At 35.1% G+C, this 19,187-nt stretch overlaps 1 protein-coding gene across 5 annotated transcripts in view; it reads right to left on the bottom strand.

The window, feature by feature from the left end:
• The window catches only part of LOC110114351 (haloalkane dehalogenase 2), a 56,927-nt gene that overhangs the window by 14,412 nt on the left and 23,328 nt on the right, over positions 1-19,187 (bottom strand). For all 5 annotated transcript variants that reach the window (XM_028700994.1, XM_028700997.1, XM_028700998.1 and 2 more), the window contains 6 exons: positions 17,824-17,917; positions 17,678-17,754; positions 17,372-17,499; positions 16,988-17,059; positions 14,928-14,998; positions 13,410-13,485 (listed from right to left, as the gene is read on the bottom strand). In XM_028700994.1, the coding sequence (XP_028556827.1) occupies positions 13,410-13,485; positions 14,928-14,998; positions 16,988-17,059; positions 17,372-17,499; positions 17,678-17,754; positions 17,824-17,917 (518 nt within the window). The remainder of the gene's footprint in view (positions 1-13,409; positions 13,486-14,927; positions 14,999-16,987; positions 17,060-17,371; positions 17,500-17,677; positions 17,755-17,823; positions 17,918-19,187) is intronic.

The raw sequence follows: 19,187 nt of genomic DNA, 5'->3' as shown, positions 1-19,187 counted from the left end.
AAGGCTGGATAGGTGCTTGGTGAACTCAGTTGCTCTTCAAAAGCTTCCTTTTGCTCTTACTAGACATCTAGCAAGAGTGGCATCAGATCATAGTCCAATTGTCTTCAAATTGGATGAAAGGGTGCATCTCAAGGTGAAGAACATCAAATTTGAGGATACATGGAGATCTTATCCAGCGGCTAGGAGTATTGTGTTACCATTCATGGAGGAAGAATGATTTTGGTGATGAAGGTATGATCCTACAAAGGAAGCTTAATAGAACGCTAAAAGCATTATTTTTTTGGAGTAAAAATATGTGCAAAGACTTGAATGAGCTAAAGGAAAATCTGAAAAGGGAAATACTTGAACTTCAAAACAAAGAGGCTGTGGGAGAAGATTGGTCAGGTGATGATCTTCTTGTGCTTAGAAGCAAAGTTCATAAGCTTAATGTGACATTGAGGAGACTGTCAACTTGGTGGAATCAAAGGGCAAAAGCAAGGTGGCATGAGGAAGGAGACATAAATTCAAAGCTATTTCACAATTTTGCTACGGCAAGAAGGAATGGTAACAGAGTGGTTCAAATTAAAGATGTGCACAATAACTTGCAAGAGGAAGATGATCAAATTGAGAAGGTTTTCATTCAGTATTTTGAAGCAAAATGGTAGTCCATAACTAGTGAATTATCAGGTTGGCCATCGATTTCTGAGAACCAGAAATTGAATTCAGATGAGGTAGTTGCATTGAGTTCAGAATTTTCTGTGAATGAACGGCAGGTATCAGTTTTTCAGCAGGGGAATAATAGATCTCCAGGTATGGATGGAGTCACTTCCTCTTTTTATAAGTGCTATTGGGATATTGTTTGGGAAGCTTTGTGGAATGCTACTAAATGCTTTCTAAATTATGGCCATATGAATATGGATTGGAAGGACACTCTTATAGTTTTGATTGCTAAAATAAAAAACCCTCTAATTCCATCCAATTACAGGCCTAACAGCCTATGCATGACTAACTATAAGATTGCAGCTACTATTTTAGTTAACGGATTGAAGAAGTGTATTTCCAAGATGATTACTGAAGAGGAAATGACCTTTATTCCGGGAAGATCAATTTTTTAGCATTGTTTGCTGGCTCAGGAGATCTTTCACAAGTTCAAAATATCCAAAAACAAGAAGGGGTTGATGGCCTTGAAGCTCTATATGGAGCAGCAAGCGTATGACAGCATGGGGTGGCCTACACTTGGCCAAATACTTAAATGGTATGGGTTTCCTTCTTTGTTTTCTAACCTTCTCATGGAATGTGTTGTAGATGTGAGGTTTTCTATTATTATCAATGGGAAGAATTCCGATTGGACTAATGCTCAAAGTGGCTTCCATCAATGATGTCCACTCTCTCCATACCTCTTCATCATGTGTTTCCAATTGATGTCTAACTCTTTAGAGCAGAGGAAACAAACTCTTGGTATTAAAGTCTCTCCTAGAGGTCCAAGGATTACACATCTTCTCTATGCAAATGATGTGTTAATCTTCTCTCATGTCTCCATGGCTTTAGCTAAAGCTTTGAAGGCTATTGTTGAAGACTTTTGCAAATGGACGGGCCAAAGGATTAATGTTAGCAAATCTCAAATTATTTTCGGCAAGGTGGTCAGATATCACATAAAGAAGAAGATTGTTAGATTGTTTGGCTACAAAGTGGTTAAGGAGATGAGTTATCTAGGGATAAAGATGTCTCTTAACAGATTAAAGATGGCTGATTTTCAAGAAGTGTTGAGCAATGTCATGGATAGACTCAATGCTTGGGGTAAGAAGTCATTATCAATGGGAGGTAAGATTACTCTCATTACAATCTCTTTGTTGTCTATGCCAAACTTTTTAATTACACATTCTTTGATCCCTAAAAGAATGTTGTATGAGTTGGAAAAACTTTGTAGAAGTTTCATTTGGCACAAACCTGATGGAAACCGAAGTATGCATTATGTGGCATGGGGAGAATTGTGTAAACCAAGAAGTATGGGAGGAATGGGACTACAATCTCCTATAATGAGGATTGGTTCTTTGAGATCGAAGCTGGCTTAGGACTTTATGCAGAAACCGGAGACGTTATTCCATAGAACAATTAAAAATAAATATGGGGATGAGATTATGAACAGTACACACAAGAGAGTCACTTCCAATGCCTGGAAAATCCTGTTAGATGGTGGTAGACAGTTGAAGAATATAACCAGATGGAAAATACGCAATGGTGATAAGATCAATGTGTTGAATGATGCCTGGTTGTTAGACAAGTGCATTAATCGGTGGCCAATGTTTGTTGATTGTGTATCATTGGAAGGGATGTATGTACACCAATTGTTATTGAGGGAAGGCCAATGGAATTATGTTCTGCTTCAGGATTTTTTTCATCCTGATCTCATCCTTTTGATCAGTCAAATTCAGATAGATTTCGGTATGGAGGATCGGGTGGAGTTGCTGAATATGTGCTCGGGTAAGACACTTTCTGCTATGTCTTATGAGCAAATACTGAGACATAAATTCAATATGGATGATGATGGTTATTATAATTGGCTTAATAAACTCAAGCTTAACAAGAAAGTGGAGATATTATGGTGCAGACTTGGGAAATATGCAATTCCAACAAACTTGTTTCTTAAGTACCGCAGGATTGCCGTGGATGATTCATGTGCTAGAGGCTGCCAATCAGTTGAGAACTATGAACACATTATGGTCCAATGCAAATATGTGGTTGAAGTCATTACTCAGATACTTGAGTGGGGTATCCATATTCCGGTTTTCCAATCGTTAGAGTGCTGTTTGCAGGAGCTGAGAAGGTTAACATCTCGGAATCCTTGTATTGTAAAATCTATTGCACCATTGTCTACCTCTCTTGGAAGAATCGGAATGATGTTAAGCATGGCAAAGCTGCTTTGCCTTGTTCTTTGGTAGCTGCGAATGCTTTATCTTTGGCCATTACTAAATCTAGTCCACATCTTTCCAACTGAGGTATTAATCTCCTTAGGGAGTCTCACGATTCTTGGTGCCCTCCACCGAAAGACTGGATGAAGATTAATGTAGATGCTTCATTGCTTAGTTCTAACTGTGCTGGAATCAGTGGTATCTTCAGAGATCACAAGGGTAGATTCATCATTGCTTTTGGGAAGAATAAAGTCCATTGGGATATTGCTCAGCTTGAGTTGGAGGCTGTTTTCTCGGTTAGGGAGTATATAAGGAGCTGGATGCTTGAGTACAAAGGGGTGATTATTGAGAGTGACAACCTCAACATTATTACTTTCATCCAAGATTCTTTAAAAAAGAATAAATGGCTTGTGGATAGGTGGCCGGCAAAGGAATTCTTCTTCTTAAATGACTTTCATAAAGTTGTTTTTCAACATACCCATAGAAGTTGTAATAAAGTAGCCAATTTGTATGCTACTATGGCATTGGAAAGTAGTTTCTTTTTTGATAGCTTTTCTTTTAATAACATTCCTTGTTATTGAATTCAATCAAGGAGGAATGTGATCCTTTTAACAATTGTAATTAGTTTCATTGTTACTTAATGCAATTTGAATGCATTTCTTCAAAAAAAAAAAAGTAATTCATTGGAGAAAGACATTTAATTTGTAGATGCAAGAGAAATTTGATAAAATTGCAAGGAAATTTTTTTCAATTGGACTTCCTTTCAACCTTACAAGGCATCATCCTTATTATAAGAATCATTGTTTAAAATTGCGCAATATGAGGCTCGTCTTGAGGCCGCCTTTACACAATTCAAGTGAAAAATGCCTAGAGGCTTACGCCTTGAATTTTTTTTTATGAGGCTTATACCTCAACTTGGTTGAGGCTGGCCTTAACAACTTCCTCTCAACTGCCTCAACCTCCAGCCCGTCACCTTCGCTAAAGCCACCACCGTCATATCCGGCATCAAGTATATCACTTGAAAGCCGCACACAACCACCACCTCTAAAAAATTTGGAGTATTAATCTCATCTTTATGTTGATGAAAAATACTTATGAAAGAGGATGATACCTGAAATAAATGAAGAATAAGCATATTGGGAGACATTAGACTCCACAGGATGAGACATGGGAGAGATTAATTTGTTATAATAACGCTCAAATAAAAATATCCAGTGATAATAATATAGATGAATTCTAGTTGTTGCCAGCTTTGCATCTTTTTTTTATATATTAAATGTCGATGAGTAAGGAACTGAGAAAGAAAGAATTTGAAGTTGAACTTAATGTTATATGATACTTTAATGCAGTTTCTATATTTAATAATTTTTTGCTCATGAAATATTTATTTTTCAAATATATTTCATACAATTTATCACTAGCCACTTTATGTCTTGTGCAAATTTTTATTTCATATGTCATTGTATTATTTCATAGTTTAATAGAAAGATAATATGTCATCTTTTAACATATTATTTGGGTATTATATGAAATTTTACTTTTAACATTTATTTACACTTAACGCAATTTTTTATTTTGAGGCTCACGCCTCAAAACGCCTTGGGGCTTACACCACGCCTCACGAACAAAAAACGGTTCAACACCTAATTTCGCAGTTTTAAACATTGATAAGAATGTATTTAATTTTGTTTAGAATAATAACCTTGTTGATTATATTCCACCTAGATACAATACAATTATATCAAAGTTATTAGAGAGTGGCATTTAATATCTAGAAGAAAATAGAACTTACAAAGAGAGTATATAAGGAGAAAGGATTTAGTTTAGTATGTGATGGTTGGGCTGACTCTCAAAGATGATTACTCATAAATTTCATGAGTGTTGCAAATAATTACCTAATGTTCATAATGGTTATTAATTGTGAAGGGCACTACAAAGATAAATTTGTCATTTTGATTTTAATTAAAGAGGTAATCATGATGGTTAGGCCTTCAAATATTATTTAGGTTATTACTAGTTAGGCCTTCAAATATTATTTAGATTATTACTGATAATGCATTAGGTTATTAAAAACAAGGTTGCTAGTGAAGCTAGTATATGAGATGTGAGATTAAATGTTAGCTACGGGTATATGGACATAAAGAAAGTAAAATTATGAAGACTCATACTTCTAGATTGTTGTCTATACTATTCTTGAAGATAAGTGAAGTAAAAGTAACACACCTCTACATTGTTTAACTCACTCTTTAAATCCAAGATAAATTTTAATATATATTTTATAATGAATTCTCAATTTGTTGAATAGTAATTGTCTAGTTTTATTTTCTTTGTATTATTTGAAGATATTTAAGTAAAGAATGTGTTCAAGAAAACTCTCAACATATTTCTCCACATAAAAATTTAAAATTTTCAAATATGAAGAGAAAGATGAATAATTAATATAGAGCTTGCTAAATTCCTAGGATATTTAGAACACTTTGGTTATAAAAAATCTTTATGTGATAGGTAGAGATCTGAATATATGATGGTTGATTCACAGAGCTCCAGCACCTATATTTCAAATAATTGTCATAAAACTTCTTTGTCAAGTTCCATCTTCCTCTTATTGTGAGAGGAAATAGAGCATATATTCACTCATTCAATCAATGAAGATAAATAAAATTACTCTAAAGGGTTGAAGATTTAACTTATGTGCATACAAATATTTGACTTCTATAAAAAAAACTTCATTTATATGCAAGGTGATGACAAGTGTGAGATGTTGATGAAGATGGGGTTTATGCCCCTTAAAGATATGATAATAGTGAAGATTGCAAATCTTTTTCTTGATAAGTCAGAATTAAAAGCAATCTATTCAATGATGATGATGATATTGAAGACAATTAACAAACCCTTGAAGAAGCTAATAATCATTATTGACCCCTAAGAAATATCAGCGAGCAAGGTGAGCACATCCGACGAGACTAACAGTCAACCGACGTGACGCTATACAAGTTTTTGTCAGCCCAAATCTATTTGCATTGTACAAGCCACTAACGAGGCTCCTCCCACCATACTAAAAAGGTGCGCATATGATATTTTCAAAGACTTCATTTCGAAATTCATGATTGTTACTAATTACTTTGGTATATTACTTTATAAGATATTTTTCTTGAACGAAATTTTGAACAGATAACTTTTTCTTATCCAATTGTTTTTTCTGAGTTAGATCTTTATTTTCAAAAGATGGTTTGCCCTGTAAGAAGTCCGAGCTAGTGTTAATAGGATCAATTGTTCTACTGTTTTTCGAATTTCGGCAATGGTAACTTGTTTTCTTATAAAGTTTTAATTCAATCACATGAAAAATTTATCATATTCTTGCTTTGATAAAAAAGTGTTTTCATTCTTTTTTGTAATTTTAGTCTTTTCATTGCTTTATTTTTTTATTTTTATTAGTCTTTTGAGTTGTAGGGCCTACTCTGATCATCTCCATCCATCTCCAAAATCTTCAATTTTTTATTATATCGTCTTGGATGATATTCAAATCATCATGAGCAATATCATCAATCCACCCTTCATCTTCCATCTGACGGCTGATCTGAGTCAATTATTTGAGATCATCCTGGACGATCCACATTGTCCTGGACGATATGATCAAATCCTGCTCAATTATTTGTGATCGTCAGACGTGGCAAAAGCGGTTACACGTTTTAAATTCAGCCTGTATGATCCATTATTGTCGATCGTCCTGGACGATCCACCTAATCGTCTTTGACGATCCATTTCGTCAACGATTGTTCAGGCCGAGCTAGTGTTAATAGGATTGGTTGTTTTACTGTTTTTCGAATTTCGATGATGTTAACTTATTTTCTTATAAAGTTTTAATTCAATTACATAAAAAAATTTATCATATTCTTGCTTTGATAAAAAGTGTTTTTCGTTCTTTTTTGTTATTTTATAGTCTTTTAATTGCTTTATATTTTATTTTTACTGGTCTTTTGAGTTGTAGGGCCTACTCTGATCATCTCCATCCATCTTCAAAATCATCAATTTTTTATCACATCGTCTTGGACGATATTCAAATCATCATGAACGATATCATCAATCCACCGTTCATCTTCCATATGACAGCTGATCTGAGTCAATTATTTGAAATCATCTTGGACGATCTGACCAAATACTGCTCAATTATCTATGATCGTCCTGAACGATACACATGTTCGTCCTGGACGATACACGTGGCAAAAATGGTTACACGTTTTAAATTCGGCCTGTACGATCCATTATTGTCGATCGTCCTGGACGATCCACCTAATTGTCCTGGACGATCCATTTCGTCAACGATTGTTCAGGTCGAGCTAGTGTTAATAGGATCGGTTGTTCTACTGTTTTTCGAATTTCGACGATGTTAACTTATTTTATTATAAATTTTTAATTCAATCACATGAAAAATTTATCATATTCTTGCTTTGATAAAAAAGTGTTTTTCATTCTTTTTTGTTATTTTATAGTCTTTTCATTGCGTTATTTTTTATTTTTACTGGTCTTTTGAGTTGTAGGGCCTACTTTGATCATCTCCATCCATCTCCAAAATCTTGTATTTTTTATCACATCGTCTTGGACGATATTCAAATCATCATAAACGATATCATCAGTCCACCCTTCATCTTCCATCTGACGGCTGTTCTGAGTCAATTATTTGAGATCATCCTGGACGATCTGACCAAATCCTGATCAATTATCTCTGATCGTCCTGAACAATACACATGTTCGTCCTGGACGATACACGTGGAAAAAACGGTTACACATTTTAAATTCGGCCTATATGATCCATTATTGTCGATCGTCTTAGACGATCCACCTAATCGTCCTGGACGATCCATTTCGTCAACGGTTGTTCAGGCTGACTCATCGGGACGATCACCTGATTTTAATCATCCCAAACGATGTCTGATCGTCCTGGATGATGTATGCTCAACCTGGATGATAAGACGACCTTTTTGACCGATCATCACAGACATTATAATTTCGCCTGATCGTGCTGGACGATTATTCAATCGACGATTATTCAATCGTCCTGGACGATGTGGCTGATTCTTTATACACAGGCCATTCAAACATTTTTCCTCACTCTCAAAACTTCACCTCTTCTTTCCTTCTCCGTCAAGCTCCAAATTCATGTACATGACTGGTAGAAAACGGTCTAGAATGGCGACCGACAACTCCTCGAGGGCCTCTGTCGACCCTCGTTTCACTGAGGCGGCTGACCAAGCCGCCTATTTTCATACAAGACTATTGGTATCACACTCTCAAGGACCGTCAACCCTTGCACACTCATGTACCCGGTCTTGAATCTGTTCTCTCACACCACCCTCGCCTTCATTTTGACACTTGCTTTCCCTTTCAACTCTGAACTCCTATATAAATTCTTTGCGAGCCTTAGGATCAACTCCACCTACACTGCCCTTCAATCCTATGTAAATCGACGACCTGCAGAGATTACCTATTAGGATTTGCCATGAACTCCTCCAATTGTCCACTATTGGAGACAAGATTCACATATTGTCTCAAGATTCTGATTACGACGAGCTCCTGCCAACGACCTTCTGAGGAACACACATGTCTTCTATCATGATGGGGCGTCTAACACCTTAGTCAAAGATGTTAGGATAATCCAAAATGTACTTCGCACCTCAGTAATCCCAAAGGCTGATGATCATGTCTACATCACTCCCCCCTTTCAATCACCACCTTTTAGATAATAGCCCATAGGGAATTTAATGCCGCTGATCTTCTTTTTTTATACACTGTAGCATCTGACTAGTATTAGGGATCCAGACACAGAAGAAAGTCTAACCTTACCTTAGGACACATCATAGCTTACGTCCAGAAAAACAAATACAATTTTCAATATCCTGCCCCACTTGATTTTCATCTTGTCTTATACACCAACAGCTGCTTCCATATTCTTCATAGCACTCGTCTCCATCCAAAGCATGAGGAGGTTAAGGGAGCTGAGGGGGAAGCTGCTCCTGCACCTGCTCCTACACCTATTCCAATCCGCTAGCAGTCACAGCTGGATCAACTGGTGGAGAGCTTTGACCAGTGGGAGGCTAGGTTCGACTCTTACGTTGTTGCACAGGAGCAACAACATGAGGAAGATATTGCTAGATTTGATGCGTACGTGACACACCAGCAGCAGCAACACAACCAGGATATGGCTTGGTTTGGAGAGCAGTTCGCTGCCATTTCTAGTTTCTTTCAACCATCTCTTAATGATCAAGGCCCTTCGTACTTATAGAATGTTTTTCTTGTGATATTTTTTGTGATGTTGTTAATTTATATTTTGTATTTCTATTATGTATTTCTTTTCTATTTTCTCTTTTTTGTGATGTCAAAATGGAGAGTAGTGTTACTGTGTTCATGTTATTTTATTGTATTGTTATTTTTTTTCATATTACTATCGTTTAGTGCTTGTAACACCTGTTTGATTTTAGTAAAATTTGTATTTCTTGGTTCATAAAATTTTCTTTTACGTTATGTTTCATTTAACTGCTTAAGTTGAATTTCCTACTAAATATTTGTCATCATCAAAAATGGGAAGATTGTTGAAAATTTGGACTAAAAAATTATAATTTTGATGATAGCAAACATTTCTGGCATTTCTGTTTTTGTACTATTGCCCTGCCTAATAATGTTTTAGGTCCACAAGATCAATAGCAAATCAAGTCAACTCAAAATTGGGTAGATTAGGACTGAGGCATTCTGTAAGTATATTTTTAGTATTTTTACCTTTCTTGAGTCAAATGTAATAATGTGAATCATGATGCTAAGTAATCTTGCACATACACACTTAGGAGGAGAAATTCTATAGGCTTAAAAGTTTTTCTATATTTTATCACATCGTACAGAACGATCCAAAATCATCCTGGATGTTCGATTAAAAATAGAAACTTCAATTAGGGCATCCTTATTAAGACAGCCGAATTAAGCAAATCATCCTAGACGATATTCACATCGTCTTGGATGATAGGCTTAAATCAGAAAGAATCAGTCGCTAACTCTTTTAGGAATGTTATTAATTTTAGACATCGTACATGACATTATCCAGGATGATGCATTACAATTATGCCTAAATTAGTTTGATGATTAAAGAAAGCAATTAAGATTTAATTGATCGATCATATCGTCTTGGACGATCGCAGGATCGTCCTGGACAATCAGTTAAACAAACCTTAATTTCTTCATGAATCATCCTGCACGGACAGAACAATGTGTTGGACGATATTTATTTATTTGAACTAATTGTACAGGACGATCCAAGAATCGGCCTGAACGATAGGTTATTTTTTTATCATCCAACATGTAAAATCTGACCGAACAGAGCGATGTTCTGAATAATATTTAAAGTTTTGAACTAATCGTACAGGACGTGTCCACATCGTTCTGGATGATTAGAACAAACAAGTTTTCTAATCATCCAGCCCTCCCAGATTGTCCTGGCCGAATGAAATGAATATGTACTGATCGTACACGATCGATTTGTTGATCATCCTGGACGATCTTTGACTGTTAGTTGCAATTTGGGGCACATTTTAAGCCCTTCCATATAAGATCTCTTGTTTAGCCAAGATTAGAACTTTTGTTGTTGTCCTGACTGATCTGAGAGAGCCAAGAGAAGGAGAGGGAGAGCTTGGAAGGGAGAGAGTGGATCTCGTAAGGAGTTTGTGAGGGGTTCACAAAGGTTGATCCAAATAAGGATCCAAGTCGCCTTCTTCGGTCATCGTTCCTGGTTCCTTTGAGGTTCTAGAGATGTCTACTTCAACGATCGATCGATGTTCTTTGTCTGCTTCAGGAAGAAACAAAAGGAGGTTGAGGTTCTCTGCCTACTTCAAGAGGAAGCGAAAGGATGTCAGGTTCTCTGACTCGCCGGAGTCGGTGGAAAGGAGTTTGTAAAGACTTTTCCACCTTGTTGTGGGAGCAAAAGGAGAGTCATTGAGTTTAGTGCAATACCCGGAGGAGAGGCTACGAGGAGTGGACGTAGTTCTAGTTGACCGAACCACTATAAAATATGGTGTGCTCTTTCTTATTATGCTTCCGCATTTTAATTTCCGCACTTTATTTTTATGTGGGTGTTCATATGATTTAGATCGTGATTTTTGTTTGAATTTTTTTTTAAATATAACCAATTCACCCACCTCTCAGTTAGCCTCGGACTAGTTCATAAGGGCTTAACATCCCTAACGAACTTTCACACCGGATGTTATATACAAATGTCATACGAATGCACAAAAAGTTAAGTGCATGGTGCAAAGATGTTTAAAGTTGTACTAAAAATAGATACTGAAAATTTAAAAATCATTTTGTGAAATTCGTACAAATAACATCATACAAACTTGCATTTTTTCTTCGTATTTTTTAATTTAAAATTTTTGAGTTACCTTCTTTAGTCTTGTATGAGAAGTTTATGGATCCGGTGGAAAAAAAGACAGTGTTTGACTATTGTATTTTAGTATATTGCACATTTTTAGAGATTTTTATCGTTGCATTCTATCCGCTTGCACAAAATATTACATATTTGGTGGCTAAGGCGATATAGGGAATGAATATGGGGTGGGTACTGGCACAAGTTCATCACATTTTAAACATATTGTACTTCTAATTTTAATAATATTTTCTTTTACTTAAGCGGGAACCACAAGAGCATTTTCCCTCCCAATATATATCTGATGAATGAAGGAGCTCATTTCATGCAATCCAACATTCAATTGACTTCTCTTGGGTTTCATGCAAGCTTGAATTGTGGGTTTTTATGTCTTAGAAAGTTCTGGAATTATATTCGTGCTTAAGCTAATTCATTATATTAATTCAATTCCCTATACATCTTGTAATGTGTTCTCTATTTGCATTATTTCTCGTGCGATTTACATTTTATTTTTAAATATTTAATTTATTTTTTTATTGTTTAGGTAAGTAAATTTTGCAAATTACCAAGTCCTTATAATGCAAGTTTTGTTCCTTATAGGGTATTTAGGTCCCCTATTGTGCATTTTTCTTTTTTAAGCCTCAAATTTCAATGGAAATTCTGGCAATCGGGCATATGGGGGAGATTCGAGGGGTTTGAGGTTTTGGGCCTAACCACCGCTCTAAGAAAAGCGCATATGGCCAATGTAGGGTAACACTGTGACTTGAATTTTAAAACCCACCCGCCAAAAAAGGCATGTATGGTGTATATGCATGAGAAATTTATGTCAGCTCAAAATACTTGTTTGCATTGCAAAAGCAACTAATGAGGCTCCTACCACCATGCTAAGAAAAATGTGTACAAGATTTGTCATACAATGAGGAGCACATCGCTCACAAGTTGACTTGCTGCACCACACACTTCGCCAATGAGCCTCCACTTATAACGCTAAGAAAAACATGTATAGGTTCTTTCTCGCAGCGATGAGCGCGTATCTAGTGGGGTCCACCTTTGATGTTGCAAATTTTAACTTTCAGATAAATAAATATGCTCGTTGATCCGCTTGCTAAGATTTCATCGCTCACATACGTCGATCTTCGACTTGATTTGCAAGCTTGGGTAGATTTTCTTATCGATTTTATTGTGCCGGCACCCGAGCAATGTGGCTATCTTCTCTGTAGTTTTGACATGTTCAAGACAAACTCGCACTTTATGTTTCCAGAATAGAGATCCCTCGGGCAACGTCTTCACCCGATTTTAGTGCTTTCGTTCGTCTTCGCTCGATTTGCTCACAAGGGATCTCATTTGACTACTTTCGATGTTCCATTCGCAACAGCGCAATGCATTTTGCAATCAGAGATCATTTCGAGTGATTTTACTCGGTGTCGGGGCCTATCGATCTCGCTCATATGGCATCACGTCAGTCAACCATCAGTCTCGTCAGATGCGCTGGCCTTCCTCGTCTGATATTTCTTAGGGGTCAATAATATTAACATGATGAATTTAGCTGACTTTTATTGTTGGCTTTTCAAGGCGGCAACTTGATATAAATAAAATCAGTTTTTGATTATAGTGATTACAATAAGTAAATTTAATATTTGGCCATCTAGCCTCGTAGAATCTTCACTAAACTTCATTGAATCAACCGTATGAGACGAATTTGAATGACTTGATTCCATTTCTAATGACTTCAAATATCTTCTTTGATCATGCTAACTACTTTGACTTTGACTTATATGATTTTCATGTATACACAACCGGTACCACACATCAATTCATCTCAAATCTGAGGTCTTTCAATGCCCATGAAGGCTTTAGTGGGCCAGAGGAGCAGCAGTTTTTCTTGAGAATATGAATATGGCAAGAATATCTTCCTTCCCATTATGTTGATTTTCTTAATAAATCTATTTGAAATAAATAAAATAATGTTGTACATGACAAGTGTGCAGTAATAGCTGGCTCTGAAAAAAATTGTTGCTAGAAATTTTCCTATTCAGTGTATATAACATATATCATAACTGAATGCTCGAAATAAAGACAACAAAAAAATTTCAGTGAAGAAAGGTGCAGGTTGGTACTTTGCAGATGACAATCCGGTTGTTATTCTGTTCAATATGTCCCTGAAATTTGCTTTTCTTGCTGCTTCAAGCAGTGCTACAAAGCATAAAAGATATTATTATTGTTATGTAACCAAAAAGGATACCGTGATGAAATACATTTATGTATCCCTAATGAAATGCAAATTAAGACACATTATTTGTGTATTCTAACCTAATATTCAAAATTTGTCAAGGAAGTTGACTGAATAAAGATTTTCTATAGTCATATAGCTGCAACAACAAAGGTATGGCAATATTATTTTTCCAATGGTACTAATGTTTAGAAGTGAAGATGCTCCACAAAAAAGTACATGGAATTAGACAAAACGATTAAGACGACCTATAGAACCAATGGTTAGTTGCACTTGCTTCGCCATTTTATTTGGAAATTAACCCAATCTCGAACTGGTTGATTATTCATTTATATAAGGCGTCATATATTCATTTATTGAAAAATTGAATAGACAAACTTTAACATTGGCCAATTATTCATTTATTTTTATAAGCATGTTTGTTTGTTTAATAAATAAATATTTTAAGTGCTTGATAAAATATTAATTTAATGATAGATAACTTATTCCATCATTTTTTTTATATTTACTGCACTTAAAAAACTATTTCTATTACTAGAACATGAAATATAATGGAAATATTGGACAAATAACTAGATAAACAGCTTAACAATCTAATTTTATTTTTTAATAATATTTGATAAAAATATTAAATACATAGCAGATAGATAAATTAAAAATCAAAATGTTATTTTTTAATTAAAAAAATATTGAAAAAATAGCTAAATGAAAATATTAAAATTCTAAATTTATTATTCATAAAATATTATAAATAATGCTTTATTAGTACCTTTATCATAAGTATTTATTTATTTTTAATCAATATCATCTTACAATTAATTAATTAGGTTCAATTAAAGCTCAATAATGGCTCAAAGTAAATGAGAATATTAATAAACAAAATTGAATAATATTTTGAATCTTTGATCATGTTAAAACTTGACTCAAACTCGATAAGACAATAAATGAACGGGCATGAACAATTTATACTCAGCCTACACAATTCATTTATAGCCTATTAGAAGTTTTGATTTACATAATGTTAAATGCTATATCTTATCTGATTTCTTTATAAAACTGCATGATAGAATGCAGTAGCCTTTTTATAAGCGTTAAGCGTTACATAAATATGTTGGAAATATTCAGCAATGAGATTGTTGGGCTATGATGAGCCATTGCATGAAATATGTTGTCTAGCTGAATTATTTTTCATAAAGGATTAAATAAACAGGAATTAGATTTATATGCTTGGATATTGCATTACTTTATTTCCTCTTACAATTCTCTATAAAATCTTTGAATATGAAATAATATCCTCTATTTTTGTATTCACATGCAAGGTCACACATCAGAAAATACATACAAAATAACATGCAACGCAAATAAAGAAAAAAACAATATTGTAGAAAAGATGTAGGATGTTAACCAAACCCAGGGCCACTGCTTGCCAAGTAAGGTAGCCGATAAACATCAGCCTTCTCCAACTTCAGTACGTAACTGTGAAAAAATATAAAGAAATGGGATCAGGATTTATTAGTCTTATAACCAAGGTAAAGCTTCATAGAACTTCAATACCATATGAAAAGCTGCTTGTAACTCAATGAAGAAACAAAATAGAAGAAATTAATCATAATGTCCACCAGAAATTCATATTTTTGCAGATCATACATGGATAGCATGGCACGAGAGTTGCATAATTTTATTCGTATGATGGCCATGATCAGTGCATCACCAAGTTACATCTTTCAACGCATGGATATACTAATTATGTGCTTCGGAGTACAGAAGTTGTCATCTCACCAAATTTAGATCAGTGATTACAGTGCTATATGATTTCCATATTTAAGGAGGGTTCATATGTAATATCCGGAAATAAAATAAAATAAAAAGATATAATCGAATGGACAAAGTCAATTCAACTGAATCCGCTGTGTCGAATTCGGTATTTAGCATCGGGGATGAATACGAAGAGGGTTCCGCCATTATCATAACGAGGGAAATTTGAAGGGTTCGTATCGCCTTATAAATCGTGATAGGAGCGAGGCAATCGAGCGAAAGAGAGTGAACAGTGTGTGCGAGATCGACAGGGTTGAGTAACGACCCCCCTACATACTTTGAGCATTTGAGCTCCAATCTACTCAATCCACAACTAATTTTCCTAGATAAACTTCCAAAAAGCTTACTCTGAAGGTAAATCCTTTTCAAGTGGCTTTAATGAAGAAAAGGAAAATGAATGTGACAACACATCATGCAGCTCATCTTAGTCTGTTGGTTGGGTTTTGGCTACTAATCAGTGGCAGAAAACATGAGGACACATGCCCCCACTGGCCTGAAAAAAAAAAGTATGTCTAGTTATGATAATTAGTTAAAACGTAGAGAGAGAGAGAGAGAGAGAGAGAGACGACTGGAGTGGGAAGACAAGTTTGAGGAGCGTTTGGTGAGGAAGACGCGAAGGTCACCGAGATGGCCTTCGAAGGGATAGATGAGGACAACCGCTCATTTTTCCTATGACTTGACAGTGGGAGGCTAGGCGGATTCGACGAGGCCGATTTGGGACCCTCTCGTCGGAAAAATTATTGGGTCAGGTGACCGGAGGCCAAAAATAAGTTCGGACATCCAATAAAAATTTGCCGCGTCACCTTGCGCTTTTGACTTGCACTTTAGTTATGCTTTACTTGCGCTTTACCTACGCTTTACCTGCGCTTTACTTGCGCTTTTTGACTTGCGCTTTAGTTGCGCTTTACCTGCGCTTTAGTTGCGCTTTACCTGCGCTTTACTTAAGCTTTACCTGCGCTTTACTTGCGCTAAATTTAAAATAATATTTTATTAATATCCGGACCTATCTCTGAGTTCGATCACCTGACCCAATAATTTGCCCTCTCGTCGACCTTGCCGTCTTCAACGCCGATGCCACCGCCAAAGCGCGAGCTTTGTAAAGGCGGAGTAGGTGGACAAGGTCCTTTAGGTTGTGGGTTCGCCCAATGGGATTATAAAAGATTGAATTACTCGAGGCAGCCATGGCTAAACTTCGTAGACTTGCAGCTATCATCTGTAAGATTGCCTTTGCATTTGCTCTAGACACAAGGTTTCGGGACTGGTTTGGATGATTCTCTCTCTCTCTGATTTCCAACATCCTTGAAAAGAAGTTTAAAATTAAATATGTATGAAAATATATTCTTCTCAATAAATGATCCAATATGTCGACACGGTCCAAAAAATTCAAATTTAAATTGACCCATGAGTCAATTATCTAACTAGTTTAATTAATGGGTTGGGTTTCAATTAACATGCTAACCCATTTTTTATTCAAAAAAGATCCGTTTAATATTTTTTATTTGTGGATATAATCTTCTTATTTTTAATTAAATATAATAATCTTTATAGTAAAAATAATGGCGATCCTTTTGCAAATTGAAGAGCTATTACACTAATAAAGAATATAAAATAACTAATAAAAATTATAAAAAACAGGAGGGAGATACATACGGGCTACCTGCTTCGATAAAACGTTCAGCCATTATAGCATTCTGACACGTAAACTCTCCAAATAGAGGGATTCTGAAACAAAAACAGAACAATTACACCGAATCTACCGAAAGAAGAATATGTGCAAACGATTTAGTTCATAATACTGGAAAATTGGAGATTTACTCAGTGAGTAACAGTATTATATACCCTGCACTAGATGTTAAAATGAAACCACATTGATCCTGATTGATCTAAAGCTAAAAAGTGACAAAATCAATACTGTTACTGTTCTAGAGAAGTCAATTTAAGTTGACAGTAATGGAGTCAACAAAATATGAAGAGGGTTGAAATATTAAAAGATTAACTCGAGAAAGTAACTTCCATAGAAAACAAATTACCAACCTTAGTTTTTGAAACAAGCTAGGTAAAGATGATTGAACACTCAACGGACTGTTGAGAATGGCAATCTTGGAGACTTTATCAGAGTTCCTGAGGGCCCAAGTCAATCCATATGATCCAACAAGATATCCCTGTAGGAACATTAATCAATCCATTTGCGCATCAAGAGTAAACTTTCCACAAAAAATTACAATTTTCGACCTTCGTATGAATAAACAGTTAATTATAAAAAAAATGATTACAATTTCCAGGTATAAGGAAAACAATATTAACAAATTCTATAAAATCTAGAGCAAGTTCCCTCAAGACCTGAATCACTAGGAAGAAAGGCGAGTTGATATTTAGCGTATCAAGAAGTTTGTCAAATTCTTTGTGAAATTCTTCTTCTGCATCACGGTCTGAAAATTCAGTTCATTATCAAGATGAAATAAATAAATTTATTAAAGATAACATACCTGTGTATGAGAACCCATATCCTGGTTGAGGTTTGTCGCTGAAACCAAATCCAATCCAATCAGGAGCAAAGCAGTGAAAACCAGCACCAGACATCTAATCAATGACATGATTATTTAACGCACAGATTGAGGCTACAAATTAAGTATGCTGTTGGCAAAATGAATTAAAAAAACATGGGTATTACAACCGAGGAGAAAATCCCTACTCTTAAACACTTTGGCACATGTAAATATTAATCTTCTTCCCAAACTGCCTAGTGAAACACGGCATACAGATGTTTCTAATCTATAATAAGGAAGGTCTACAAAGTTCACATCGTCCTCTTTTCAAGAGTAGAAAACAAATGTGTGACAGACTACTGGCTGTTTGCTAATCTTTTATTGGAAAGTGCAAATCAATTGTAATTATACTTTCTTTGGGAAAATTCGAACATAGACTTTTGGATTTTCAGTTTTGCAGCCGAACTTGTCATCATGAATGATATATCACCTTGGTGGTGAAAATATCGTTCTCTAATGGGCTCAGACTAAGAAACTATAAATTTTATCTCGACTACCATAATCAAATTTAGGAGAGAATTGCATATGACTCCAAAGAATCAAAATGATATTCAATCATATTTTGACTATGATAGTTGGAATGCTCTATCATCAATTATTGTAATCGGATAGTCGTGGTGAACTACATATGACCCCAAACGGTCGAAATGACATTCGAATATGTATCTAACTATAATAATCTAGATAAATCTAGCATTAATTTCATATTCAACCATCTTGATGGTAAATGATTATTTCCCTAAAGAGAGATAATATCACTTATTATCAATCGTTTGAATATGATGATAATGATCGTCCTTGATTTTGACTTTCCCAAAGAAAATAAATTTTCACTCATTCTACTTAGGAGCTAAATAAAGTGGGATTTGATTTATTTGGGGTCTTGAATATCCTACAAATACAAGTCTTCGTAGTTAATTACATCATAGGAAATTTAAGCTTCATATTAATACTCTCGATTAAAATAATTGTAGAAATTTTATTTTGGATTTTTAATGAGTGATTTGAAGGGAATGAGGTTGGAATTTTCAAATGGGATTAGATCATTTTTTTAAAACTTCTTTTGGAGACCAATTGATGAGAAGTAGGAGGTATTTTGGAATTCTAAAACAATTCAGAAACACCCTAATCTATCCTATGTTTGGCTTTAATTTTTGGATGAGAGAAAGCTTTAGTTCAAGTTGGCATTTTATTAGAAGGTTGGGATTAAAGTTTCTATATTGGGGACTTATAATTTTGGGTCTGTCCTGTATCCTAAATCTAATTTGGCACTAAATAATAATGACCCAAACCTAACTAATGAA

Source organism: Dendrobium catenatum, unplaced genomic scaffold, assembly GCF_001605985.2.
Source record: "Dendrobium catenatum unplaced genomic scaffold, ASM160598v2 fragScaff_scaffold_146, whole genome shotgun sequence".
In the NCBI taxonomy this organism is placed as follows: domain Eukaryota; kingdom Viridiplantae; phylum Streptophyta; class Magnoliopsida; order Asparagales; family Orchidaceae; genus Dendrobium; species Dendrobium catenatum.
The sequence above is the reverse complement of the archived record's forward strand: the minus strand, read 5'-3'. Positions and strand labels throughout refer to the sequence as shown.